Source organism: Quercus robur, chromosome 9 (genome assembly GCF_932294415.1).
Source record: "Quercus robur chromosome 9, dhQueRobu3.1, whole genome shotgun sequence".
Lineage (NCBI taxonomy): Eukaryota > Viridiplantae > Streptophyta > Magnoliopsida > Fagales > Fagaceae > Quercus > Quercus robur.
The window spans coordinates 17,813,252-17,841,084 of NC_065542.1; the positions used below are offsets into that span (position 1 = coordinate 17,813,252).

Below are 27,833 nucleotides of genomic sequence, written 5' to 3' on the forward strand. Positions count from 1 at the left end.
TTAGCTTCAGAATTGAGTTTATTTTTTTTTGGACAAGTAGAACTGAATTATACAAAGAAACTTTTCAGTAGAAAAGAAAATCTTAATGAAAGATCTGAAAAGAATGGAAGACAGACATAAGTAGATGAACATTATTATTATAATATAATCAAAATATAACTAATTCTTTACAACAATAGTATGTGTGTACAAACATAGGACCTGAAACCAAAAAATAAGGGATTCAATAGCAAACATTGATAGCCAGCAAACACATAAAGAATGGGAAAAAAAATGTATAGGGAATGATTGTGTACCTTTTATCAACAAAAGTCCGAAGGTTGACAAAGGCAGTGATCCTGTTTCATTGAGGCTTAGTCCAGATATCTTCATCAAAATCACCTTGAGTCAGCTATCAGCCCATGGTTTTGTTCAGGAACAGTAGGATCAACACGAATAGAGATAGTTCAAGCATAAACCTAGAACCCGTTATACGTTCAAGAATTTGCTGCCACCTGTAAGTTCAACCAGTATATAGCTGCTGATAAAGCCTGTTATCCATTTCAGGATCTTCATTACAGTCAGAAGAGTGACTAAAGGAGCCAACAATCTCTAGTCAAACATTCACCCAACTGATCTTTGGTAATTTGAGCAAAATTATTCAAAATATGAATGCAAGTTGATTGCTTCAATCCAATCGTGCTACTAATACTTGCTAGTATGCAAAAATAAAGCCCATCTTTTGAAGAGACAAAGGTCAGTTTCAATGATGGCACCCACTGAACCAAACAGAAGATTTCTCAAAACAATGGTTCCATGCAATGGTGGTTTTTAACTGTCTTTATTTTGCCTTTGGATGCTGAAAATTAAACCTAAAACCCCACCTCTTTACAACCCGAGTGGAGCCTTTTGCACATGAAACAAAACAGTCTACTAACAACCAGATTGTGAAAAATGATAATAAGAATCCCGCACAAATGGTTTAAGCTTCTCATCTGCTCTCACATAAAGCAGTATAAGATATGCAGTATGCAATGTAAGAAAGCAACAACAGTGGTTTATGCATACAATTACATTATGCCCAGACTTGGTTTATAGTGGAAACATACACCATTCATATAGTCATGACAGGCATCCAAGTTCAAAAGAATGATAAGCATCTTACACACACTATGAGGACCTACAACAAAAAAAACTCACCAGTTTCCTTCAGCTGAGTTACCGTTTGAGGAATTTATTTCCTCCACCGCTAATTCTTCAAGTATAGCACGCTGGCGATCATTTATTTCACTAAGAAATAGAATAAAACAGAACACAAGTGAGTCAATACAGCTCACTGAAGCAAATTAGCTCCAGAACTTTAAAATATCACAGGAAAGAGAGAAAAAAACAAAGTTTGATGAAGAATTTTACTTCACTATAGTATTGGGAATGTAAAACACAATATCAATCTTTGCAAAGAGCCAATTATCTGAAAGTCCTCATAAAAACGGGTGATAATATTACAGACATTAGTAAACTCAAGTGATCAGAATCCAGCCATTCACATAAGTACACTCCAATGGAAACAATATTCAAAAGCATGCCCTAAGAGCTCTTATTGGGGAACCTAGCCACACTGATGAACAAGACAAAAATAATAAAGAAAAAAGGTATAAGGCACAACAAAGATGAGCCTTCCTAGAAAATATAGTATGCCCCTTACAATCAGTCACATAAATAGTTCCCAATTTTTTTTTTGCAGGAAGGAATGGGGCAACAAATGGTAACTAACATGCACAAACAAATCAAATTAGAGACAACACTTAAGGCATGTAAACAAGCCAAGCAGAAACATGAAGCCAGTTCTGGTTGAACTTGGTTCCAGTTTGACCAATCCCAACTTCATGAGCAAAGAGATTTCTTTATTAGTCACAACAATTTCAAGAACTCAGAGAAAACATTACAACATTATGAGTTACCAGCTCTAATAACTGGCTTCTCTTCATCATAAGCAATCGTGCATCAGCATTCTGATTTACCTTCAACTTCTCCCACTCTAAGGCAGTATGTCAAACTACATGATCTTACCAGGTTTCCCTAAACTTATGAGTGAAAATATATATGATAATGAGTATGAACTTGGAAGCAACCATGAAGAAGAAAACTTCTTGATGGACACAAGTATGTGTTCTAATGAATGTTCAGAAAACATAAAAACTATTATTGAGAGACAAAGGTCTCTTCCATAAGTGTTTCCTGTCTTAAGATACTTTCCTCTTGAAAAGTATCGTCGACGTAAAACAGAAGTTCAATTTTCCAGGAGATATCTCTGTACCAACTAAGTTATGACTGACAACAACAACCAAGCCTAGCACCCCCCCCCCCCCCCAACCCCCCAAAAAACAAAAAACAAAATTAAATAAATAAATAAGTTGGCACCCAAGTTTGGACCTCTTCAAGTGCGTGATCTATGTAGACTGTATGTTTAGCAAGTCCTTGATTACCAAAAACTTTAAAGATAGAACACCATCTACTGTTATTTTTTGGGGATAAGAAATTAGAATTTATTATTGAAAAAAAATGTTAAAAATGAAGATGCTATCCTAAATACACAAGATGTATAAAAAGGAAAAGCCAGGAAGAGAACACAACAAGAAACAAAGGTTACAGTACCAAATACACCATTATAGAATGTCATTCATACAAAATCAATGAAGAAAAAATAATTCCCCTAAATACACATTAAGTTCAACACCATCATCTGTGGGTGCTATTGCAAAAATTGGCAGCAACAGAATATTATATTTAGCTAGAATTATAAAACAACAAAGAGTAAGAAGCCTACGTGGGAAAGTTAACACGGAAGCGAACATACTGATCTCCATGATCTACAAGAAAGCCATGCTTTGGTAGTCCTGCAGCAACTTACAATGTAAGCATAGTTTTTTTTTTTTTTTTTTTTTTTTTTTTTTTTTTTTTTTTTTTTTTTTTTTTTGTGTTTGTGGGGGGGGAAGACAATATACCTTTGCCTCTTAGAACCAGAAGTTGTCCTGGCTGAACCCCTTTTGGTATCTGAGAAGGCCAAAATTGTAATGCATCAAAAGTCAGCATCAAATTGAGCTGGTGCATGTCCAAACAAGTGCCAAGAGATATTGTGTACACCACCAGAGATGGCCTGGCATATTTTTACATAAAAAGGTAGGAACTTACCCGCTGCAATGACTTCCAACATAGCAGTCTTAAGATAGCTAACATAACACTTTTAGCATAGATCATAAGAAATATATTTCTTCTCTTTAATATTAATTTGGAGGAATAGAGCACTGAAGATTCCAGTGCTGCATAATTTTTTTTTTACTGCCACAGTGCCATGTCTACATTCAATTCTTCAAGACCTCACTAGTCACTACTACATGTCAAGTTCACATCATATCTGTGACTCATGACCAAGTTCATGCTAAAAGTTTGCCACTATTTTGTCAAATTAGCTCATTTTATCTGACAATATTTGATCCTTTGATCCCTTTTCTTAAACTATAGCACTTCCTATGCCTTCACAGTGAATCTTTAAAATAAAAGTTAAGCCATATTTCAACAGATTCCATTCCCATCACTGTTACATTGTTTATAAAAAATCAAGCAGTTTCCTTAGAATATGAAGAGGAAAGAAACATTCTGTTAAACAAAAAATAACAAACAAAAAGAACAATATAAAGAATAAAATTATTACTTTTAGTTGCGTCTTCCCTGATAAAGTTGGCACATCGACCGTGCCACCCAGAATAGCCTGAAAATGGTTCAAAACTCAAATTAATTGACCAAAGTATATTTATCTGAAAAATAAAATAAATAAAGAAAGAAGAAGATAAAGTTCATTTTACACCATCTAAATTTGGTGTAGTTGCCATTTTGGAACTGAAGTTTCAGCTGTTAATTTCATCATCCAAGTATACAATTGTTGTCAATGTGGTCCTTCCATCCACTGCCGTTAAAAAAAGTTGCCATTAACCCCATGAAAAAGACATCGTTTTCTTTTTTCCAGTTTTTCAATTCATTTTTTTTTTAATAAGTACTTTTTTTTTTTTTTTATAAATAAGTACTAAAAAAATTAAAATCTTTCAAATAAAAAATTAAACTTTAATATTTTTTATAAAAAATTCTTTCTTCTTTCACTCTTTCGCCTCTTTCCCTCTTTGTTTCTCTTTATCCTTTTCTCTTCTTCACTCTCTCTTTCTCAATCTAGCCCATCCAAGCTTCTCTCTCATCTCACTCTAGTATGGTCATTCATGGGTCATGGGAAACAGTTTGGTCTTGCCAATGAGAACCAGTTGGTTATTATGTTTCACACCAATTTAACCTTTCCATGGGACTGCGAAATCCTTTTGCCTCTCAACTCTAGTGGGTCATTCTTTTCTTTTGAGGTCCTACACTCCCCCCACCTCCTCATCTTTGCTACCCCATTTTCAAACTTCCCCAATAGACTCTCTCTCTCTCTCTCTCTCTCTCTTTGATAATTCAATTGTTACAAGTGGGGGAGGGGGAATTTGAACTCTAGTTCTACTTTTTAAAGGAGAATAAGCAATGTCATAGAGCGACAAGACTCTTGAAAACTCTCTTTTTTATGTGTTCTTCTCTGCAACCAAATATCTTTTTTTTTCTTCAATCTTGGTTTTCAATCGTAATATTCTTTTTTTAATGGTCATAAAAGATTTTTTCTTCAATCTTGGTTTTCAATCGTAATATTCTTTTTTTAAAGGTCATAAAAGATCAGAGTTCTAATATTGTATATGTCTAACATTGTTAATGAATTCCTTCATGAGTTGCTCACCATATCATGAAAGATATAGTACGCAGAAATCCCTTGATGACCACCTATACGGCTATACCCAGCATGGTTCATATCAAGGTCAAAAGGGACAAATTGATAATTATGCAGCAGCAGCTTGAAACTTCATAACTGAAAATATATGTCTATGATGTTGGTTTTCATGAGGGAGTTTGGGTCTCGGCAGTTATGGTTTTGGCCTTAGGCAGTGGCTGCTTATGGTGAGTTTGAAGGTCTGCATGTGGCCAGTGGTGTTTGCTTGGGGTTCTGTTGTGATGGCTCAGCCTGATTTTTGGCAGATGGTTGTTTTGGGGGTGCTCAACGGCCATGAGGGAAGGGGGTTTTCATGGGTGGGCCCCATTGGAGATTTGCACTTGTCAGGGTGGTGGTACTGCTGCAGTGCAAGGTGTTGGGGATTTGGCACAGGTGTAGAATTTTTTATGAATTTATTTTATATTGAAAAAAGGTAGTTATTGAAAAAGTATAGTAGTTTTATTTTTTAATGAGTGTATTTTCTATTATACTTTTTTAACATTAGTGGATAGAAGGTCCACATTGACAACATTTGCAAAATATGAGGACAAAATTGGCAAAATTGAAACTTTAGAGACCAAAGTAACAATTACCATAATTTAGAAAGTATAAAATGAACTTTTAGCTTTTTTTATTAAAAAAACAAGTACATTATGCAAAAATATAAATAAGGTGTTATAAATGATAATGTTCGCATTTTTTAACGTGGAAGGAAATTAAATTTTTCAAGTGTGACAGGTATTTACATAAGGATTTAGTTCTCACTTGGGTAAAGCTGATATTAGAGTTCACATAGATATCTGCACCGTCTCTAGTAAAGACAGGATCTTCAGCAACCTAATTTACCAAAACAACAGAAAGTTCAGAAGGACTATGACAAAAAGCATCCACAGCCAACAAAAAATGTTTACTTCTAAAGCAGCAAGCATTCCTCTTTTAGTCAAGTTCAAGTAAATTCACATTCTATGCTTCAAACATAGGTGTCCAGATACAGTCAAAAGGAACTAAAATTTCCAAAAGAAAAGTTATTGCACTGCAAAGATAGCATATTGCTGCTTATCAAGTTCATGACAACATATAATGCATATTAATAATATAAAGTCAATCTAAAGGAAGTAAAAGGAAGGGGCTTGCTTTAATTGTGATAAACTGGAATTGCACTGATGAGTTCATGAAAATACTCTGCCTCTGTGACAGACAGCTAAAGTGCAGGAACAATGTACCAAATGATTATCTATGCTATATGCACCTTTATCTTAAATATGCGAATAAGAGTTGCAGGCCATTGAAATGCACACGAAACATTGCAAACAAGATGGCTTTTTCTTTAGTTTTTCATTGGAGGGAGAAAGAGCAAGAGAGAAATCATTATTTTAAATGAGATAGAATTTTTCCTGAAGAAACTTTTGTACTTTTTTTGGTTGGTAATAGATTGGCTAATCTAATTTCTCCATGCAACAAGGAAAAATGAAACTAAACAAGGCATTATTATGTTCCTTAAAATAATGAGAGAGTAATTTTCAAAAGCAGGCTTAGAAAAATTAAAATGTTGGTTTCAGTTACTGTACACTAGGTTAGCATAATTTGCAAAACAGAAAATGAAAGGATGTCTACCAATTCTTAGTTCATAAGATTTAACAATGAGTGGTCGTTTGTATCCTTCATTAGTTCTCTCTATGAGTGGTCTTTTGTATCGAGTCTCACAGATAGTGACTTTTTTCAATTCTTCATAGAGTCAATTCATATGTACATATTATTTCAATTGTAATTCTTTAGGCTACTTCATATATTTTTTCCACGAAGTAGTCTCATTTCAATAAAATTAATACCTATAAAAAAAATAAAAATAAAACAATGTTCACAATTAGTTTATTATTGTTCATACCTATCAAAAAAAAAAAAAAAAGTTTATTATTGTTCATTTGCCCTCAAGACCAGGCTGAGAAAATATATTTAGAACAAAAAAAATACACCCCTTTTTTTTCATGTGGACCCATCTTTGATTTGACTGACCCAGGACTTTTTTGTAAGTTTATGCACCAATTTATGATAAATGCAGTAAAGTAAAAGAAATTTGTATTGATATTATTCTAATTATCTGGATAGATCAGCCTTCAGACACTAAATTATCCTTGAGACAACCAGGCAGAAATCAGGGACTAAGAGATCTGAAACAGTCCATATAATTAGCAAAATATAACAAATGCAAGTCTATTCTATAGAAACTTTTTGAAAATTAAAAATCATAATTTACTTACGTTTCCAATACATTTTTAATTGACATCAATGACCAAATATTTAACCAAGGAAATAATAGAAGCATCATATCAAAGTTTAGATAAGATTCAAAGTACTATCAAGGTTGGACAGTGGCTTGCTATGTCACATGATTTTAAATTACAGAGCAAGAGACCATTTAAAAATTCACTTCATTATGGTAAAAAAATTCAAATGGAAATAATGAACAAATTGGGAGGTGATATACATGCACACACATTGATAAATAAACAAATTAGGAGGTGATACATGTGCACAGTGTTTAGTTATTGATTAAACTTAATTCAGATAGTGAGAAAGATCCAAGTGCTTTGCTCATATATCATAACAGATTATTAGGACTACTCAACAGAAAACAAGAACAAAAATCATGTCCTTATCTTCTTCTTTTTCTTTTGTTCACTTCTTTTCTAATTTTTCATAGACAATGGATATGCTGTTTCCCACCATCTCCACAACCTAGAAACCTCACTTATTGAATTTCAACTACTTTTACCATCATGAAAACTTATAAGAAGTTGCAAGCATACAATCTTCCAGACTCCAGCAACAAATCTTTGAATAAGCTATATAATCAATAAGTAAAACTAGTTTAGAGAGAGATCCAAGTGTTTTTACTCATACAATATGACAGATTAGGACTACCCAACTGATTTTTTTCTTTTTTTCTTTTTTAGATAAGTAAAGAGTAACAGGACTACCCAACTGAAAACTAGAACAAAAATCATTCTTCTTTTTTCTTTTTCTTTTTTTCTTTTTTTTGGGTTTTATTTTTCATAGAAAAAGGTTATATGCTGTTGCCCACCATCTCCCAACCTAGGAACCTCCCTTAATGAACTTTTCATTTATTTTACCATCATAGAAACTAAGAAGAAGTTGCAATCACACACTCTTCCAGACTCCAGCAATGAATCTTTGAGTAAGCCATATTATGAATAAGTAAAACTATGCCTTTAGCTTAATGAATAAGTTGCCAGGTTGACTTCCTCGTCCTCCATTACCAGCTCCTGGTACACGAATCGTATCCCCAGAGTCCACACCTAATCCATTTAGAAAATAGAAATAATGATAAGATAAAATACATGAAATCCTACCAATAAGATCTATCTATAATAGTTCTTTGTCATTTGAGATAGATCACAACAAAAGGGAGGTTTTTCAGTAAAAACTTTTATTTTCCCCTTCTTTTCACCCTGTAAGGCATTCTGTATTCAATTTCAACTCCAATTCCTATGTGTCTATAGTCATATCGCTTTTCAATTTTTCAAAAGTTTGTGTTATTATGTAAACCTTGCATTCATGTCAAAGACAGAACCACTGCCTGTCCTTGTCATAGAGAAGATTCAATTAATGATAAATGAAAGAGAGAGAAAAATACAATAAAGAAAATCGCACCAAACTTCCATAACCATTAATGCCATATAACCTCTCAAAAGTATTTTTCCCAGTTTTAAAATCATATATTGAGCATTTACATGTGTCCGGACAATATTTGTTGGGCCAACCTAATAAAAAGAAACATGTTTCTCATTATAACTGAATGATAATATATGTGATAATTCCTTTGCAGCCTCTTTTTTTTTTTTTCCTTTTATTTGCTAGAATTAGATGTATGATTTTCCTCTGCACACCCCCAGGCCATGTCAGCTACATCTTTAGTGATTTCTGAGAAGAGAAGAGTCTACGACCAACCTGCTGGAATTGTAACTTTAATCTCCTTTACACCTTCAACCGTCCCTGATCCTCTACATGACATACAGTGTTCCTGCACCAGATGAACTAAAAAATCATTAACATATCTTATAATTAAATCAAGAATCAAGCTCAACAAAGTTATTCACTGAAATTCATATCAGACCTTAATGATTCGGCCAGACCCTTTACAAGAGCCACACCTTGATGTAAACGGAGGAATTGTTACCTGGTTGATGATTTAGATAGGATTAGAAGCAAAAGAACATTCAAACTATTAACCTGTCACACTTCCAAAATAAAAGGCAAAAGAAATCCTCCTCACAACGTGAGTCCTTTCAGAATGATTTATCCACTAATCATCATCAATGTAGATCTTCAAAGCACTTACACTCCCTGTGCCTCCGCAAGTTGGACAAACTTTTGTCTTGGCATCAGGTGGATAGCCACGCCCATCTACATCATGAGATAAACATGAAGATAAGAGCAGCCCAATCATTTATACGAAGTAATCAATAGTCTTAAAAGGGGATTACATAAAGGCATAAATAAGATCAAAGCATGCTTTACTTTAAACATGTTCATCAAGACAAAGCAATATTTTGAATATCCAATTGTTCATAATCGGTTCAAAATTTTTACAATAGACTTGTGGTAATTAGGTTTTCCTTGATAATGAAATAAAATTAGACCTAAGGACTCTACATGATTGGATGAAAGTCTTGAATCCACTTTCTTTCATGAATTTCTTGGAATTGTTAAACCTTCTAACTTTTAGATGCTAATTAAATGTATTCCAAAAAAATGGTTTTCCCCTGATGTGCTTCCTCTACTGCTATCTAGAGAGAGAGGGAAAAAAATTGTAATCACAATTATTTGATATGGCCAAGCTTAATCTCAACTTTACCATCAACTTTAAAGGTGACAAGAAAACATCTTGCTATATTCTTCCAGTCTGATTGAATTTTCTCCATTGAGCTTTGTTGGGCAATTTGCTATCACAAAGTATTATTTATATTATTAATGTTCTAATAATGATTAAATTCACCATTTCATAATAGTTTTAGCTTTTGGGACAAGTAATTATCATGATATCAAAGCTTGTGGTCCTAAATTCAAACCTTGTCTCTAATCTACCACCCATTTGAACAGTTAAAATCCCATGTGTTGCACCCCACTTATTAAGGGGGAGTTTGAGCTCACAAATGAGGAGGAATGTTAGAATGATAGTTAAACGATTAGATTCACCATTCCTAAAAGCTTAAGTTTTGGGGACAAGTGATAGTTTATCAAAACATAAAGCAGTTTAAAAAGGGGAAGGGGGGGGGGGGGGGGGGGGGGTTGTTGTTAACAACAACAACAAAAGAAAACCCTTTCTGCAGAGGTGCACCTGGTTAAAATGCACTGCACTAAACTTGATTTTATGAGCACAACTAGTTGCTACGTTACTATAAATTTTGTTTAAGTACTGACTTACTTGGAAATTTCTAGGATGTAGGCACTGTTTATCAAGCCATCATGGTATAGAATGTTTCAAGGCATGAGCTTACATCATTAAATATCCATTGAAGATTGTTTTCCTTACAGTCTTTAATCCCCAAACTCCTCATCCCCTTCCAATCCTATCAAATTAAATCAAAAAAATTTATAAAAAAGAAATGGCAAAGAGCTTCTCCCCATCTTGCCTTGCCTGTTTCCAAATTGACCCCTATGCCCCCCTTCTTCATTCCAGCTCTTCCCCACATCTAGTTTCAGAGTGATAACAATTTCATTTTGACAAGTCCGGGTTTAAAGTAAATGGTTTGAAAGAAATTTTGAGCAAGTGGTGATACTAAACATATGCAGCAGCAAGCTGGATAAACAGGCAAAAAGAGAAGGCGTCAAAAACTCCTCCACCTCCTACAACTACACAGGAGCAGTCATCCACTACTAGCACTGATACATTTAATCTTGACTGGTTGGGATTTCAGGCATATTCTCCTATACCTCCACACGGGTTCTTAGCGTCAAGTCCCCAGGCTCCCCATGTATGCTTCCCCATCTACTTATCAAAAAAATATATGCATCCATGTCCATATGTAGCAATGTATCCACACGGTGACAAATATGTTCACCATCCATTCCTCCAAGATCTTGTCCTTTTAGCCCTTTTGCCATGCCTTCTCCTAATGGGATGGCTGAGGCTTCTGGAAATACACCTGGCAACATGAACACAGATGGTACATCTGCTAATAGAGTTTATTCTAAAAGTTCTGCAATGCAAGTGAAAGTACAAGTGACGGGAGTGATATATTCTTAGCAAGACTCAACTGAAATCAGTGAGTGGGTAAGATTCTATGGAAGATGGTCAATAGGTTGTCCTCAAACCTATTACATCTCAAACTCAATTATAATTAAGTTAGGCTACTTGAATACTTATTATCCTCTATTTACATTCATGTAATTGACTTTTAATCCCATTTTACAGTAGGCCTTCAAGAATTGTTTTCAGGGACCTGAAACTGACAGATTTGGTAAGCTATAACACAAACAAGCACTTAAGCTGCAGGACAACGATAATTTAGACAACATCATAGCAAGTTTTTAAAAAAAATTCCCTAAATTAGAATGTGGAGTTAGAAGGAACCCATAAAAATTCTTACTTATACATTTAGAATAAAGGCACTTTCTGCAGTGATATCACACACATAATTAATTCCAACAAAATATGAGTTTACTTACAGCAAGAATCACAGGGCACAAATGCGTCAAAAGACAGATCCTTTGTGCATCCTTTTACAGCTTCAGAAAAGGAGAGTGACAGCTCGACCTTGGAAATTTCAAAAAGATTAAGATCACATGTTTTACCAAGGTAATACAGGAAATTAGCCTCATTTCATAATTGGAAACTAAAGGCAAAAGGAGTTCACCTGGATATCAGATACAAATGGATCGGCCTCTTCTTCAAAGATCTGTAAGGTATCAAATGACTTTTAAATTTATCCATGACAAATTGACAATAGACTGTATTACATTTAGGGTTATGAAAACTACCTCAGAGAATATTTTATGGAATGAATCAGAGAAATGAGTTCGATAAGCATATCTAAACCCCTCTGCATCACCAGCAGCATATTCTACATTTTCTTTACCTTGTGTACGCTTCTTTATTGTAAATAAAGACACATAAAAGAATTCAGTTAGTTTGAAAACCTTAAATAGGAGGTACAGGCTTTAAATTGCAGAAATTTTGAAAATTTCAAGAGACACAAACTCAGCAGCAACCACTGGATGGATGACAAACATTGTTACATTAATGAATGCACAACAAAGACAATAACCACAAAAACTAGCATAAGTTGACAGCCAAAAAAAAAAATGATAATAATATAGAAATCACAGATAAGCAAAGGAAGAAAGAAAAAAGTTCTTACCCTATCATACTGTGCCCTCTTCTCAGAATCATTTAAAATCTGAAATTCACCACAACAAAATGATGAACAAGATTACCAATTATATGCAAATTTAGGCAATTTAAGATACCATTTGAAAATTTCAGAATTTCAATATTAATTGGGAGGGGAACACAGAAAAATAAGTGTTTGATGTCCTGCCACCCAAACACAACTACAGACCTCATAAGCTTCTCTTATCTCTTGAAATTTTCTCTTTGCAGATGCGTTGTTCTTATTCGCATCTGGATGGTACTTCTTTGCAAGCTGCATAATAAAATGAAACTCAGCAACTTAAACAGAGAATGACAACGTTTTTGCTACAATGATTATATGCAAGCAGGTGCATTAGCCAAAATAACAAATTTCAAAATGATGCCCAAAAATGTATAAAATCAAAATGAAAATTCAATCTGCAAAGGGTCAAATGTTTGTCAATTATCACATTTGTAGTGCGATAGAAAATTAAAAAGGAACCATCCCATAGGGATTCCACTATTCTTTTAGAAACATAAAACAAATTAACACTCTCATGTCATGTTGTAAGTTAAATCTAAGGCATCTAAAACTCTTAAAAGAATACATCTATCCAACTTTTCCCCTGTTTTCCTTTTCACAAATTAGCCAAGATAACAAGCCCCATCATCTCAATTTGTTTGTATAATTGAGTGACCATTTCACTCACGGTGAGAATTTAGTTTTGCACTAAATTAAAGGTGTAAGTGATGCCATCTCATTTCAAATCAATTATCATTCATTATTTGAATGAATAAGTTTTTTTTTTTTTTTTTTTTTTTTGGGGGGGGGGGGGGGGATGACATAGGAGAACTTCACTCAGATTAGTTGCATGTTGCAAAGCATACTGCACAATAATTCTCACTGTTAATCAAACTCTTACGGCCAATTAACCCCACCTGCCAAAACCAATTACCAAGTAATCTAGGAGTTTTTCACCCCTAAAGGGCTAAGCAGTTTATCCTCATGCCCAAGAGGCTTGAATGAATAAGATTATAAAAAACATGGTACCATGTGCACCTTTAGATTAATATAAATTATATCTAGATCATAAATGGACCGTCTCCATTTCAAAGCAAATGGAGAGGATCATGATCCATTGAGGGGAAGCCACATTCGTGTTGGCTTTGGAGGCAGGCACCTTAATCACTAAATTTCACTCTTTCTCAGTTGCAATTGCCATTCTATACTTTTTTCAACCCCTCATAGACTGTATAAATCTAACTAAAGGAAAGACAAAAAATAATAATAATAAGATTCCATCAAAAAAGATATTTCGAAAATGATATAATTAAAATGATCCAGAAGAAGAATTTGATATTACATAATACAAGGCAGAACAAGACATTATTGAGTTCATTCCCAACACAGTATGTCCAAGTAAATGTGGGCAAATTTAGAATGGTTTTTATACCACATGCTTCCCTTACATTTACTGATATTAATTAAAATGCAAAATTTTGGGGTCGGCTATGGATCCTCAACAAACTAGTCAAGGTCAGCCATATATATTCATTTCCGTCATTCTATTGTATGTGAAATCATGCCTTTTGTTACTTACTTAATTGGCATTTTTTTAAACTACTTCTATTAATGTTATCTTTGTCTTCCTATACCTTTTTTTCCCCTCAGCTTGAATCACCTTACTCTTTCTCTTAATGCACTAATTGCTCTCCTCTAAACCATGACAAAACCGACTCTCGCAACTTTTCATCAACAGAAGCCTCGCCTCTCTTTAAGCAAATCTCTTAATGTCTTTCCATGTATTTCCACTTATCCATTTAACATTCTCATGTCATCCACACTCGTATTATGAATACGTTACTTCTCAACAACCCAACATTTAGCACCATAAAGTATAGCTAGTCTTATTAAACTTTCTCCTTAACTTCATAGGTATTTTCAACCGCGCACTAATAATCATAGAGTTACATATAGTGATTGGAACATGGTTAACTACATTGATAAATGTAAATTCCAAAATGTACTCACAGCATGGAATGCTTTTTTTATCTCATCTCGACTAGCATTTTTCGAAATGCCAAGAATTTCATAGTAGTCACGTTGATTCGAAGAACAAAATCCTACAAACACAAAGCACCTCAATAAAAACCAAATCCTATCAATCAATTAAAGGATCCAATTATTCACAAAAGTAATCGAAATTCGAAAAAAAACCTGTGGCATGAATATAACGATTTCCGAACCGCACTCTTCCGAGTGCATAATCAACAGGTTTCCCTAATACAAAACTGCAACTATGCAAAGCTGATTGCACCAAAAAAAACAAACACATAAATCAAAATTAAAGCTAATCACAAGTTAATCACTGTGAATTTTTAGACCTCACATTACCTTGTGAGCGAAATGAAGAAACTCTTCGAAGCAAATCATTGTTATCGATGGCCGGTTTTACTGTTCCAGAAGACAGTAAATGCCGCCGATACTGCGAACAGTAAAAAAAAGTTACCGAATTGATTGTTTCTGGTTGATTAAATGTGTATTGGAGTGTACGGATGGACTTACCAGCCCTAACAAACTGAGTCTTCCCATTTGAAGTAAACGAAGTGAAATTTTTTAGCAGTGAGAGTTTTTTTTTTAGTGTTTGAAAAAATTTGAAGAGAAATAGTGTGTGGTTTAAAAGAATGAGAGAAAAGTAAAGTAAAAGTTGGTATTTTTGTTATGTAAGAAAAGAATGATCGGAGAGGTGAAGAACTATGAGGAATTGATTCATCGGTGAAATTAAATTTTGGTGGCCGGGGTTTAGGGTTTAATGTGACTGTTAGCGGTTGCGTAGTGTGTACTGTATTGATACTTTTTTTTGGGGATTACGAAAAGTGAAACGGCACCGTTTTTTTTTTTTTTTTTTTTTAAGCTAAAATCTTAGAAACTTTTTAAAGCTAAAATCCAAACTTAAGGCGCCGGTTACCATGTTTAAACACTAGTGTTCAGTGTTTAAACACTGAACATTAGTGTTTAAAAAAAAAAAATGTTTGGTGTACCAGTTTTGTCCTTATTGTTTGGAAAACATTGTTCAAAAACTAATGTTATAAAACCCATTTTTTGAAATCAGCTCTGGATAGTTTTTAAACAATAAACACTAGTGCTTAGTGGCAATTCCGTAATTATCTCAAACAATAAACACTAGTGCCGGTCAGCTTTTTCATACTTTGTCAGTTTTTTTTTAAATGTTTTAGCTCTCTCCTTATTTATGGGCTTCTCTCTCCTAATTTAAAATATATTTATTTTGTACTTTGATCAGTTTTTTTTATCATTCAAAACACACATACCAAACACATATTTTATATTTTTTGAACACTGAAAAATGTTATTTAAACCATGATACCAAACACATTTTTTTGTTTTATTCACGCCAAAAATACGATTTTCAACAACATTTTTTAAACCACAATTTTCACATCTTTTTAAACAACAATTTTTGAAAACTGTAACCAAACGGGCCCTAAATTTCTGTCTCTCTTTTTCTTTTCTTTTTTTAATTAATTTATTTAATAAAGTTCATAAAATTTAACATCATTTTAAATTTGGCTTACATCCTTTTCCAATCTTTTTAATAAATAAAAAAATTTAAAAATATTAAAAAAGGCTTACATTCATTGCTTTGGTACATAAAAAGCAATAGCAATAGCATTAGGGTGTAAAAACCCTTGAAATTGCTATTTTAGCAACATACATTTTCAAATTGAACTATACCCGGGTGTTTTGCTGCAAAATTTTAGCAACCATGAACAATATGATTGTGTATATATAGCCTACTATAACTAGAGGCTAAAATTGAAATACTATATTTTATTGTCTCTCTTCCAGTTATCTTTTTTTATTATTATTAAGGTTGTAACTTGTAAATTAGTCGAACCAAGTCAAGTATTAAAAGTTTAGACGTATTTATTTAGTTTTATTTCAAACACAATTCAAACTTGAACTTATTATCAAATCAGATTATATGTTTAAGTTTGGTTATTTCCTTATCGAATAAATTCGAGCATATTTATGAATTACTTGATTAACTTATTATTTTTCAATATATAGTAAAATCATGACTTAAATTATGTACCCATCACAAATCAACTAGCTATATTATCAGTAACTACCAATGGTAATTTAATATCATGGACCTATTTACAAATTTACATAATGTAATCTCAAGTCTAAATATATATAGTTTAAACGAGACTTATATTCACTAATACATTATTATGTATGAGTTTGACTCATTAAATAGTCAAGCCTAACATTGGGCTTGAGTTTGGTTTGTTTATTAACATAAACAAACATTCAAGATGTTTATAAATAAGTCGGTTCATTAACAACGCTATATGCAAACATGTTTAAATATATGATCTCTTGTATTCATCGTGTCTAATACACTTGAGAATTGGATGAGAAGCTCTACCCATTTTGATTGTACCATTATACCATTGATATAAACCTCTTCACAAATAAAATGTTCAAAGCTCACGTGAAACTTTTTAAATACTTATTTTTTTTAGGTATAAAGTATTTGGCTTATTTGCTGAAAGATAAAAATAAGGAGAATAAAGTTTTCCTCCAAACTCATTGTATGACATTCATAAAATCATTTATTTGTATGAAAATAACATGACTCGGCAAATTATTTAAATAAATCATATGTCTCATTAAATATGTAATGAAAAAAGTATATTTGGATGATCATTTGAATTATTACAGAGTGAATTTGAAGAAATTTCCTTGTAACTAATTTTTGGAAATAAACTCTATCCAAACATAAAATAACGTTATAAGACACAAAAAGTGATTTTTTTAAGCAAATAAGTTAGTGGTTTTTTAACCTTTTTATTAATTAAATTTTTTTTTTCCAAATAGTGAGCTTAAATTAAAAGTATAATTTGGATTTTTTTTTTTTTTAAATGTGCCATTCATGTAACGGGTCAAAAGCTTTTAACAGACCTGGACCTAGGAAGTACCAGATCCGAAAACAGATAGCTCTTTAAATTTTACTGCCAAACTATACACCACCGTTACTCCGTCAAAACCTTCAGGAAAGCAGAGCACAGCACCGCTGAAACAGGTGGTTTCTATGGCGAACCGCTCGCTCTTTACCACTCTAATAAGACGGTAGGTCCCACCTTTCACCTCTCTCTCTCTCTCTATCTCTTTCTCAGTTCTCGCAATTGACACTTTGAAAATTTGAAACTAACCAAAAACGCAGCGTCAAGCATCAACTCGGAGCAACAAGTCCGTGGAGACCCATATCCTCAAAATCATCACCACTAAACGTTACTGCACAATCTGGAATCGGCAACAAAGACCTTATGAGCGAGATTCTGAGGCTCAAATCCCCAAAGCGCAGCGCAATTACCTTGCTTCAGAATCGAGCCGAGCAAGGCCACAAGCTCTCAATCTCCGAGCTTCGACGCATCACCAGGCAACTAATTAAGTCTAAACGCCATGACCACGCACTCGAGGTTTCAAGTTCAACTCTATCGCTTATAAATATAACCCATTTTCATTTTAATCCTGCCTAAACTAATATTCTTGCTTTATATTGTAACACACTAGCCACTTCTACATGGTACCCAATTGTATATATTTTTTTTAGATACAAACCCAGTTCTTTATTTGGCGAAAAAAAACTTTACCAATTGAGCTACAAGTAAATAATCACTTATATAGCCTGGGTAGACCAATGTGGACTCTTTTTGATAGATATGATTGGATTTGAACCTATCGCGTGTACTTCATGATGATTACTCTTTATTGTTAGGTCAAGAGATCAATAGAAATAGATTTTATTTTGGTGTAGGCGAGATTCAATCTAGGCTCTTATTTAAGTGACTTTATAAATTGAGCTAACTGGAACTCACAATGTGTCCTCAACACACACCTTCACAATGCTGTCACTGTGTCACACAATCCAATCCACAAAATACACAATACTTCATAATTGATGAAAAGTAATTCCACATATAAATTTAATTTCTGTCTCAATATCAATGCCAGTAATCTGTGTGAAGAATTCCATTGTGTTATTGCTAATTTTAGGTTGCACGTCAGTGTCACTACTAGTATTAGGTCACTAATAAGCACAGTCAAGTGGCTGGAAAGGAGTAGCGAGAATGTGAGATTATATTTAGCATGGCTAATTATGTTATTGTTAGGTAGTTCATTAAATAACACATAATGTGTTTGTTTAATGTACAGATAGTAACATGGATGGAAAATAGAAATGGTTTCCGGATGTCACCGGGCGATCATACTGTCAAACTGGAATTAATCATCAAAGTGTGTGGTTTAAGAGAGGGTGAAGACTATTTTACACGATTAATTGACAGTGCTTCGAAGAAAGCGGCATGTCTAGCTCTTCTTCATGGTTATGTCAAAGAGAGGGACACCAAGAATGCTGAGGCTCTAATGGTGAAGTTGAGTGGGATGGGACTGATTGTGACTACTCATCCTTTTAATGAGATGATGAAGCTGTATATGGCCACATCTCAGTGTGAGAAAGTGCCGCTTGTCATTCAACAGATGAAGCGAAACAATCTACCCCGAAATGTTCTGTCTTACAACCTTTGGATGAATGCATGTGGTGAGGTATCTGGGGTTGCTTCAGCGGAAATGGTTTACAAAGAAATGGTGAGTGATAAGAACATACAAGTTGGATGGAGCACCCTTTCGACTCTGGCTAACGTTTATATAAAGGCAGGACTTGTTGACAAGGCTATTTTGGTCCTCAAGAATGCAGAAGAGAAGCTGTCTACTTGTAACCGGCTTGGTTATTTCTTCCTCATTACGCTGTATGCCTCTTTGAATGATAAGGAGGGAGTATTGAGGCTCTGGGAAGGTAGCAAAGCAGTAGGAGGGAGAATCACATGTTCCAATTACATGTGTGTACTGTCATGCTTGGTGAAGCTAGGTGATATTGTAGAGGCTGAGAGAATTTTTATGGAATGGGAATCTAGTTTCCGGAATTATGACATTAGAGTCTCCAATGTACTTCTAGGTGCTTATATGCGGAGTGGAATGATAGACAAAGCTGAGTCGTTGCATCTTCACACATTGGAGAGAGGTGGGTGTCCAAATTACAAGACTTGGGAGATTCTCATGGAGGGATGGGTGAAAAGCCAAAACATGGTCAAAGCCATTAATGCCATGAAGAAAGGATTTGCTATGTTGAAGCATTGTGATTGGAGGCCATCACATGGTATTCTAATGGCCATGGCGGAGTACTTTGAAAAGCATGGGAGTTTTGAAGATGTAAATTGGTATATTAGACTTATCCACCGTTTTGGTCTTGCAAGTTTACCTTTGTATAAATCATTGCTTAGAATGCACCTTCAAGCTAAGAGACCAGCTTTTGACATCCTTAAGATGATGGAGAAAGATAAAATCGAGATGGATGATGAGACTTCTGCACTTGTTCAAGCCTTCAATGTTTAAGCAAAGTTGTTGCCAGGGATTAAGTCCTAGTGGCTTCTAGCAAAGACATGGAATACAGTTCATATTTTTGGATTGCCTGATTTGGGTTTAAAGATTCACGAGGAAAAATTGACGCATGAGGTGAAATCATTAACAACTGAAGATTCTTTTGAAGAGGATAGGATAATAGCTTATGTACCTGGCACAAGCTTTTCAAAAAAAAAAAATTTTTTAATAGAAGAAGCAGAAGTTTAATCCAAAAGCTCATTCTAAGTGTTCTGATTATAATTGTTCAGATATTGGAAGGCAGATGTCACTTGGGCACATTTCCTCCAGGGAGATTGTGGCAGTCAACTGATAAGATAATTAATTATCTTTTTGGAGGTATTAACATCCTGCAATTATTTTATTGAACTGCAGCATTGTATTTGTGATTGCAAAAGATGCATATGTATAATATTTCCTAGTAATTTTGCAATTCTTATTCATCAGATTTTGCTAATCTTACATGCATGATATTCAGATCAAGAATATCAGCTCAAGTCCACATCCTTTATAGTTTTATATAACCCACTAACAATCATTCATACGCCTTGTGCAGGTAGCCTTAAGTACGCGCTCAGAGATATAAAGACTTCAAGTCAATGCTGCAGTCAAAATTTTGTGTAATTCCTTGCTGTGCTCTAGCAATTTATCCTGAGGTGGCATACATTCTTTAATAAGAGGGATCCCAAGGAAATCTTGGAACCAAGAATCGAGTAAAGGCATGGTCTCTGCATCAATCAGCTTTATGCCTATGATTTCCCCAGTCATTTGAGCCCAGCATCCAATCCAGCCAGCAGCAATATCAACAAAGCCTATTGTTTCACCCCCAATAAAGCGCTTCCCCTCAAGACCACTTTCAAGAATCTTCAAATTCTCACAAGCTTCTTTCACAGCTCTCTCTTGTTCCTCCCCCTTTTTGCTAAATGCAGCCATCAGTGCTGGCACACACTGAAAAGAGTAGACTGATTAATGTTTTTAGAGTTTGAAATAAGAATTTGCTAGTCTATGCTAGTTAGCTTAGATGGAAATCTGAACATTAGGCCCACAACAAGGATAAATTTTTGTATATGCCAGTCTTGTGAGACCATTTTGTGGAACCCACATGTCAGTTAAACAATAGTCTGGTGAGCCTGGTGCAAAAGATACCACCTCCACAACAAGGGAGCACTAAACCCATTAGCCAAAAAATATATATATATACTTTAAAAAAAGTCTATTTTGTTAAGCTTAGGTCCAGTTCTATATGTTGTAGGTTAGGGGTGAATAATTATCAAGTGAAACTTAAATACATTGATCAATAAGCCACGTAGTTATGCTATATTGCTATATTGACAAAAAAAAAACTACATGAACCTAAGATGTACATAACTACATATACCTTAAAAACTATAGATAAATTTTATCCAAATCCCTATGGATGAATCCCACGCAAGATGGATCAAAGCTATTCTTGGAATATCCACTTCTATTCTTAAAGAGTTCATAGGTTCCCTATGGGTGATCCCAACATACTCAATCCTATATGTTGCTTTACTAATTGAGAGAAAATCTAGCACCACAACTTATTTTACAACTTTTTTGCCACAATTGTTATGTGGCAGAGTGTGAGTGGTGAAAGAAAAACGGTGGGTTTATGTGTAAGTAATATACAACCACTCACAATCTGTCATGTCAAAGTTATAACAAAAAGTTGTGAAAAGGTGTGTGATTCTAAAACTATTCACTAATTGAAGCTTAAATTAGATGATGAAGGACAAACCACATATGTTGCCATGCAATTGAACATACTCAAAAATAAAAAAGATGCATCCAATCCCTCACCTCCAACATCACATCAAAAAACAAAAGCACAAAAATACAGAAAACATGTACTTTCCAATATTGCATAGTAATTTTGCAATTCTTATTCATCAGATTTTGCTAATCTTACATGCATGATATTCATATCAAGAATATCAGCTTAAGTCCATATCCTTTATAGTTTTATATAACCCACTAACAATCATTCATACGCCTTATGCAGGTAGCCTTAAGTACGTGCTCGGAGATATAAAGGCTTCAAGTCGATGCCGCAGTCACAATTTTTTTGTGTAATTCCTTGATGTACTCTAGCATTTTATCCTGAGGTGGCAAACATTCTTTAATAAGAGGGATCCCAAGGAAATCTTGGAACCAAGAATCGAGTATAGGCATGGTCTCTGCGTCAATCAGCTTTATGCCTATGATTTCCCCAGTCATTTGAGCCGAGAATCCAATCCAGCCAGCAGCAATATCCACAAAGCCTATTGTTTCACCCCCAAAAAAGCGCTTCCCCTCAAGACCACTTTCAAGAATCTTCAAATTCTCATGAGCTTCTTTGACAGCTCTCTCTTGTTCCTCCCCCCTTTTGCTAAATGCAGCCATCAGTGCTGGCACACACTGAAAAGAGTAGACTGATTAATTGTTTTAGAGTTTGAAATAAGAATTTGCTATTCTATGCTAGTTAGCTTAGATGGAAATTGCATGTTAGCATGTACTAATAAACTTGCATGAAAATCTTGTGTTTATTTTAAGATTGTTGTCTTGTAAGAAAAATCTCTATATAAGTCATCTAGTATTTGAATTACCAATAGTCATCCAACTGATGCATGCATTCTTTTTAGAACAAAGTTTCTTTGGAGAGAAACTCTTCATACTTCTTATATGTTTCTTTTATGGGTGTGAATTTTGAAAATTTAACTGTTGAATTTCATGTTCTTTATGTTCTTAACATACATATCAAATTTTGTTCAAATTGAATGTTATTTACTATTTGATCAATTAACTTATTTTTTATATACAACTTTAGATCACAAAAACTTGAAATTTTAACATTTATTTGATGATATAGCAATTGATCTTTGATCTTCTTGAAATTTTGTAAGCATTAAGAATATAATAAGAACATACAATTTAACTGTTAGATTTTCAAAATTCACAGTTAATATAAAGATATAAAATGAGTTTGTAAGGTTTCTCTCCAAACTAGTTTGTAGAGAAACTTTATTCTTCTTTTTAATGAATAAGAGCATAATTTAAGAGCTATCCCCAATGATCAGGGCTGTGATAGTTGGTGTAACCAGCATAGTAGTTCATATAACTAAGCTCATGGAGAAGGTGGCTTCTTCTCTTACCTTATCATCAACGAATTTGGCCCAGAACCGTGCTTTGGCCCTTTCATATGGATCTATTGGAAGGAGGGGATTCTGCTTCCACACCTCATCAATATATTCAAGAATTATGACTGACTCTGCCAAGGGTTTATCATCATGGACAAGGACTGGAATTTTTTTATAAACAGGGTTGTACTGCAAGAGCATGGGACTTTTGTTTTGGAGATCCTCTTCCACATACTGGTACTGGATCCCTTTCAGTTTCAAAGCCCACTTTACTTTAAGGGAATAAGGACTTACCCACTTGCCTAGCAACTTCACAGAGTCTTCAGCCATTCTTAATTTCTACAAAGCAGGCATCTCATGGCAATTTATAGATGTACCTCTCCCAATGTCTCGAAATAAATTTTACTGAAAGTCTAAAAATAAACTTTGACTAGCTTTTTAAATAAATATTGACGTCTAGAATAATTTAGCCGCCTTGATGGACTCTTTTCTTTTCTTTTCTTTTCTTTTTTTTTTTTTTTTTTTTTTTTTGAGCACATGACAAATGAAAAGAAAAGAGAAGACAGGGGGAAAACCAATCCCACCATGGATGATGACAAAAGAAAAGAATAAAATCATCGATCAATCAATATCATATCATATTATATATAATAAAAGTTAGGTTTAAATGTTATGATTGTGCCAAGTAGAGACATCAAATTGCAAAAAAATTCTTAGATTTTTAAATTTAAAAAAATATATATAAGTTTTCTTGAAATATAATTTTTAAGTGGAGGGCTGTTTGGTACCCTATCTCAAACTCATATTTTTACATTTTAAATAATATTACATATATTTTCATATATTTTTTCACTCACATGTATTTTAAAAAACTACAAACAATATTTCTCAAACTACTCTACTAAACACCCTTCTTCAACTATAATTTTTAAGTGGATAAAAATCTTAATTTGATTAAAGTTAAATTACATTTTAAGTGGATAAAAACAGAATTAAATGTGAATCTGATGCGTATGTAGAGATGGTATGACACTTTTCCGAGGAAAAAGACTGATTTTAACAAAAAAAAAAAACAAAAAAAGACCGGCCTACAATGTGCGGATAAGGCTCCCATCAAAAAAGAAAAGGAAAGAAAAGTGTGGCTAAGGCCAACCGTTAATGGACACGTTGATCTGTGTATATTCTTCACGTGGCCCAGCAATTGGCATATCACATTGTGGTTTAATTAGTTTTAGACTTTTTGTTCATATAAAATTTTTCAACATGGAGTGTATGTATATATATATATATATATATCAAATATTTCATAATTAATACCTATTATATGTTCTTTTGTGCTATTATTCTTTTCTTCTACTAATAATCTCTATTATTCTCTTCTTCTACTTACAACTTTACAAGTACATATTTGTTTACTCTATTTTTTTTCCCATCAAATTGAATATATTTTGCGTATTTGTTTAAATTGATTTCCTTAAGTTTAATCCAATTTAGAGAATTGTTATGGATTGTCAATTGATTTTTTTTTTATAATGTTAGTTTGATTGTTAAGAAATTGAGCTTTTATGTCTAATTAACTAAGAAATTAATTTTTTAGTTTTGTGGTAACTCTTAGTCGGTTAACTAAGTTTTTTTAATTATATATTATATTACGTTTTTAATTTTTAATTGCTACTAAAGGGCTTGAATCAGGTTAGTACCTCCATGGAACCATAACTTTCACGGACCAATGATGCTGCATTGCAAAAATATAAATATATATATATATATATATATTTTTTTTTTTTTATTAACAAAAATATTATTTTTTTTTATTAACAAAAATATTATTTTTTAAATATATTATACTCTTTGCAATTGTTGTGCATCTTATTAATATGTTATTATGTTTGCATAATAAAAGTTGGGCTTAAATGCCGTGATTAAACCATATGGCTTCACCAAATTGCAGAAATTTTATTAAATTTTTAGATTTTTAAAGAACTAAAAAGGAATAGTGATGCAGATACGTTAAGGAAGAATAAAATATTTTAATATTTTATGTTGTTTTCTTTTTTCCTAGTTGAATTAGGATTTTAATTGTTTTTCTTTTCCAAGTTAAATTGTTTTTCCTTTCTCAAGTAGACGTAGGTTTATTATGTCTTTTCCTAAAAGGAGTAGGAGAAATTTTATTCCTATAAATACTCTTTATAGAGAGGTTGATTAATGTTATGTGTTGATTAATAAAAGCTTGTTAGAGAGGTTTTCTCTATTATTTTGCCTACTAGCCTAGTGTTCTTGTAGAATTTAGGTTTCGTGGAAGAATTGTAGTAATTGTGTGTTACAGATTCTGCTTCTACACGCCTACGCTGCATCAGTTGGTATCAGAGCAAGGCTAGGTTCCTACCATGGCACAAAGAGGAGCATGTGGGGGAAGACTTGTTGCCATAGATGACGTGTATGAATGCGATGAGGTTGCACACGATGCGCAATTAGAGGCGTTCTTTCAACGAACAGAGGAGTGGTTTGATGCGCTTTCAAAGCAGCTCACCGCCTTAGCCGTTGAAAACCAACCTCAAAACTGTCATCCAAATCCATGTTATGTGGAGGAGGAGGAGGAGGAGTATTTTGATGTTGAGGAGGAGGACTACGATATCAAAAAGGAGGATGAATACATTGAAAAAGTCTGTGTAATAAATTGGGATTCTCCACCAATTTATGATGACTATCCTGAAGATTTTAGTCAAGAAGACAAGATTGAGCTTGATAAAAATAAATTCATATACATACGAGATGAGCCAATAACTCACATCGTTGATGAGACTTTCGATATTCAGAAACAAAAGGTTTTTGATCCATTCTGGGAGGATTTTATTGAACATGAATTGATAGAGGTCAACAAGAGGCGTGAGCGAGTGATTTTAAGTAATCTTTGTCAAAGAGGAAATATGAAGTTTATGGATGTGTGCATGGATTTTTTTTTAGTACTTGCTTCATATATCCCGTCGTGGCAAAAGAGGTCAAGAATAAAAATCCGTACATCAAGATTTATTATGAGTGAGAAAAGATTAATAAGTAGCATATTGATTCGTCTTGTCTTGCGCAGAAGAATAGGATGGAGAGGATTATTCGGGGTTCCAATTGATCGTGGAAGATTGCCACAAAACTCAAGGACGAGTTTTCCCCAACCCCGAGAGAATGATGCAGATACGTTAAGGAAGAATAAAATATTTTAATATTTTATGTTGTTTTCTTTTTTCCTAGTTGAATTAGGATTTTAATTGTTTTTCTTTTCCAAGTTAAATTGTTTTTCCTTTCTCAAGTAGGCATAGGTTTATTATGTCGTTTCCAAAAAGGAGTAGGAGAAATTTTATTCCTATAAATACTCTTTATAGAGAGGTTGATTAATGTTATGTGTTGATTAATAAAAGCTTGTTAGAGAGGTTTTCTCTATTATTTTGCCTACTAGCCTAGTGTTCTTGTAGAACTTAGGTTTCGTGGAAGAATTATAGTAATTGTGTGTTACAGATTCTGCTTCTACACGCCTACGCTGCATCAAATAGTATACTACCAATAAGTAGCTTATCCCTTTAAAAAAAATAAAGAAATAATTAATCAAAAAAATAAATTATAGTAAGCATAAAATAAAAACTGCTTCATGTAAGATTGTAGGTAAATTAATATTAGATTAATCAGGACTCTAATTCATTCTTATCTCTAATTCATTATTATCTTAAAGTAAGTGTATCTCTAAAAAAAAATGAAATAAAAAACTGCAGATTAATATTAGATTAATCAGGACTTTAATTCATTGTTATCTCTAATTCATTGTTATCATAAAGTAAGTTAAATCACCTCTATTTCTTTTTAAAATCCCAATATTTGGAGTTGTCACTATTATACATGAATTCGTGTTCCTATCACACGTAAGAGACTAAAATGTTTCTTTGTTAAATATGTTGCAGGTGGAGAAGAAAGAAGTGCTAGAAGATTTCTGGAATAGAAGAGTGTTGCAAAGGATTTAGCAGTGTCTAAAGATGCTAAGGTAGACTAAGTGACTATTGTCAAATCTAACAGTTGAATTATCTGTTTCACTAGAGCCATACTTCATAAAATTTGTTGAACTACAATTAAATTATAGTGTTGTTTCTCAAAAAAAAAAAAAAAAAAATTCAAACACATAGATGCATTGAATTTAATGTTCTTTGAGAAGATAACTTTGTTTGTATCATATTGTTCAATACAATTATGTGTATGAATTTAATTAGAGAACCTAAGACACATTATCTAAGGAAATGTATCTAAGTCTTAGATCAAACATAAGGAAGTTACCCCCTCAAAAAAAGAAAAACATAAGGAAATTAGCCTAAACAAAAGGCAACAAATACATAAAATATATTTAATCGATACAATACTTAATATTGTAAGGGTTTGATCCAATTTAATTATTTTGTTGTCCAATATATATGTAAGTTGTCGTAGTAAATTCCAATCATAGACTATTAAATTTACATTCAATTTTGCAAACTATATGGTACTTTTGTTTTTTTTAACTCTGTTTAATTTTCTTCTAGATTTTTTTTTTTTTTTTTTTTTTTTTTTTTTTTTTTTTTTTTTTTTTTTTTTTTTTTCAGGTTTGTCAAAAAAGATTTCAAGCATCCTAAGAAAGGTTTGTAATCTAGATGTAGAACTTTGCAATTTTTTTTTAATTAGAACAAAGGTTTTATTCCTCCAATAGTTCTATCTTTAAAAAGTGGCCAATTTTATGTTACTTTGTCTAAATATTTTAATCATTAATATTAGGAAAAAGTTTAGCTATAAAACCATTTATAACCTAAGGCTACAAACTACTCTAATAAATTGACATGTGTAAAAAATGGCATGTGCATTGCACATGATTACTTAAGTAAACTTAACCCAACTAACCCTAGTTAACTGTACCACCTATTAAAAAAATAAAAAATAAAAACTAAGAAACTAAAATAGATAGGTACTCTCTCTCTCTCTCTCTCTCTCTCT

At 33.2% G+C, this 27,833-nt stretch overlaps 3 protein-coding genes across 21 annotated transcripts in view; 1 reads left to right on the top strand and 2 right to left on the bottom strand.

Moving 5' to 3' along the window:
• The window catches only part of LOC126700082 (chaperone protein dnaJ 1, mitochondrial), a 52,923-nt gene extending 37,869 nt beyond the window's left edge, over positions 1-15,054 (bottom strand). For 2 of the 16 annotated variants that reach the window (XR_007646997.1, XR_007646996.1), the window contains exons 1-19: positions 14,761-15,052; positions 14,590-14,680; positions 14,413-14,502; positions 14,227-14,318; positions 12,403-12,486; positions 12,202-12,240; positions 11,822-11,932; positions 11,698-11,739; positions 11,510-11,597; positions 9,180-9,244; positions 8,955-9,017; positions 8,789-8,861; positions 8,048-8,136; positions 5,585-5,656; positions 3,692-3,748; positions 2,985-3,033; positions 2,807-2,876; positions 1,180-1,269; positions 297-494 (exon numbers count right to left, since the gene is read on the bottom strand). Coding sequence is in view for 6 of the 16 variants with exons in the window: in XM_050398063.1 (XP_050254020.1) it covers positions 459-494; positions 1,180-1,269; positions 2,807-2,876; positions 2,985-3,033; positions 3,692-3,748; positions 5,585-5,656; positions 8,048-8,136; positions 8,789-8,861; positions 8,955-9,017; positions 9,180-9,244; positions 11,510-11,597; positions 11,698-11,739; positions 11,822-11,932; positions 12,202-12,240; positions 12,403-12,486; positions 14,227-14,318; positions 14,413-14,502; positions 14,590-14,680; positions 14,761-14,787 (1,328 nt within the window). In the remaining 10 variants the exon portion in view is untranslated. Of the gene's footprint in view, positions 1-117; positions 550-1,179; positions 1,270-2,806; positions 2,877-2,984; positions 3,034-3,691; positions 3,749-5,565; positions 5,657-8,047; positions 8,137-8,788; positions 8,862-8,954; positions 9,018-9,179; positions 9,245-11,509; positions 11,598-11,697; positions 11,740-11,821; positions 11,933-12,201; positions 12,241-12,402; positions 12,487-14,226; positions 14,319-14,412; positions 14,503-14,589; positions 14,681-14,760 lie in introns of those variants that run through there. The other 14 variants (XR_007646998.1, XR_007646994.1, XR_007647001.1 and 11 more) reach the window with 14 other exon arrangements.
• Positions 15,055-17,170: 2,116 nt separating this feature from the next.
• On the top strand, positions 17,171-20,817 carry LOC126700352 (pentatricopeptide repeat-containing protein At5g27460). 2 transcript variants are annotated; one of them, XM_050398454.1, is made up of 5 exons: positions 17,171-17,352; positions 17,447-17,702; positions 18,439-19,794; positions 19,950-20,037; positions 20,255-20,817. In XM_050398454.1, exons 1-3 carry the CDS (start codon positions 17,315-17,317, stop codon positions 19,672-19,674), a joined length of 1,530 nt encoding a protein of 509 aa, XP_050254411.1. In that variant the 5' UTR covers positions 17,171-17,314; the 3' UTR covers positions 19,675-19,794; positions 19,950-20,037; positions 20,255-20,817. The 2 variants fall into 2 exon arrangements, with proteins under 2 accessions (XP_050254411.1, XP_050254410.1); XM_050398453.1 differs by having other exon boundaries at positions 18,439-20,037.
• Positions 20,113-23,241, bottom strand: LOC126700354 (glutathione transferase GST 23-like). Of its 3 annotated transcripts, XM_050398457.1 has the most exons (3): positions 22,851-23,231; positions 21,918-22,116; positions 20,113-20,447 (listed from the first exon to the last, which is right to left on the bottom strand). In XM_050398457.1, the coding sequence occupies exons 1-3, from the start codon at positions 23,163-23,165 to the stop codon at positions 20,290-20,292; spliced, it is 672 nt and encodes a 223-aa protein (XP_050254414.1). In that variant the 5' UTR covers positions 23,166-23,231; the 3' UTR covers positions 20,113-20,289. The 3 variants fall into 3 exon arrangements, with proteins under 3 accessions (XP_050254414.1, XP_050254415.1, XP_050254413.1); XM_050398458.1 differs by lacking the exon at positions 21,918-22,116 and having other exon boundaries at positions 20,113-20,646; positions 22,851-23,241; XM_050398456.1 differs by lacking the exon at positions 20,113-20,447 and having other exon boundaries at positions 21,580-22,116; positions 22,851-23,224.
• Positions 23,242-27,833: the final 4,592 nt, after the last annotated feature.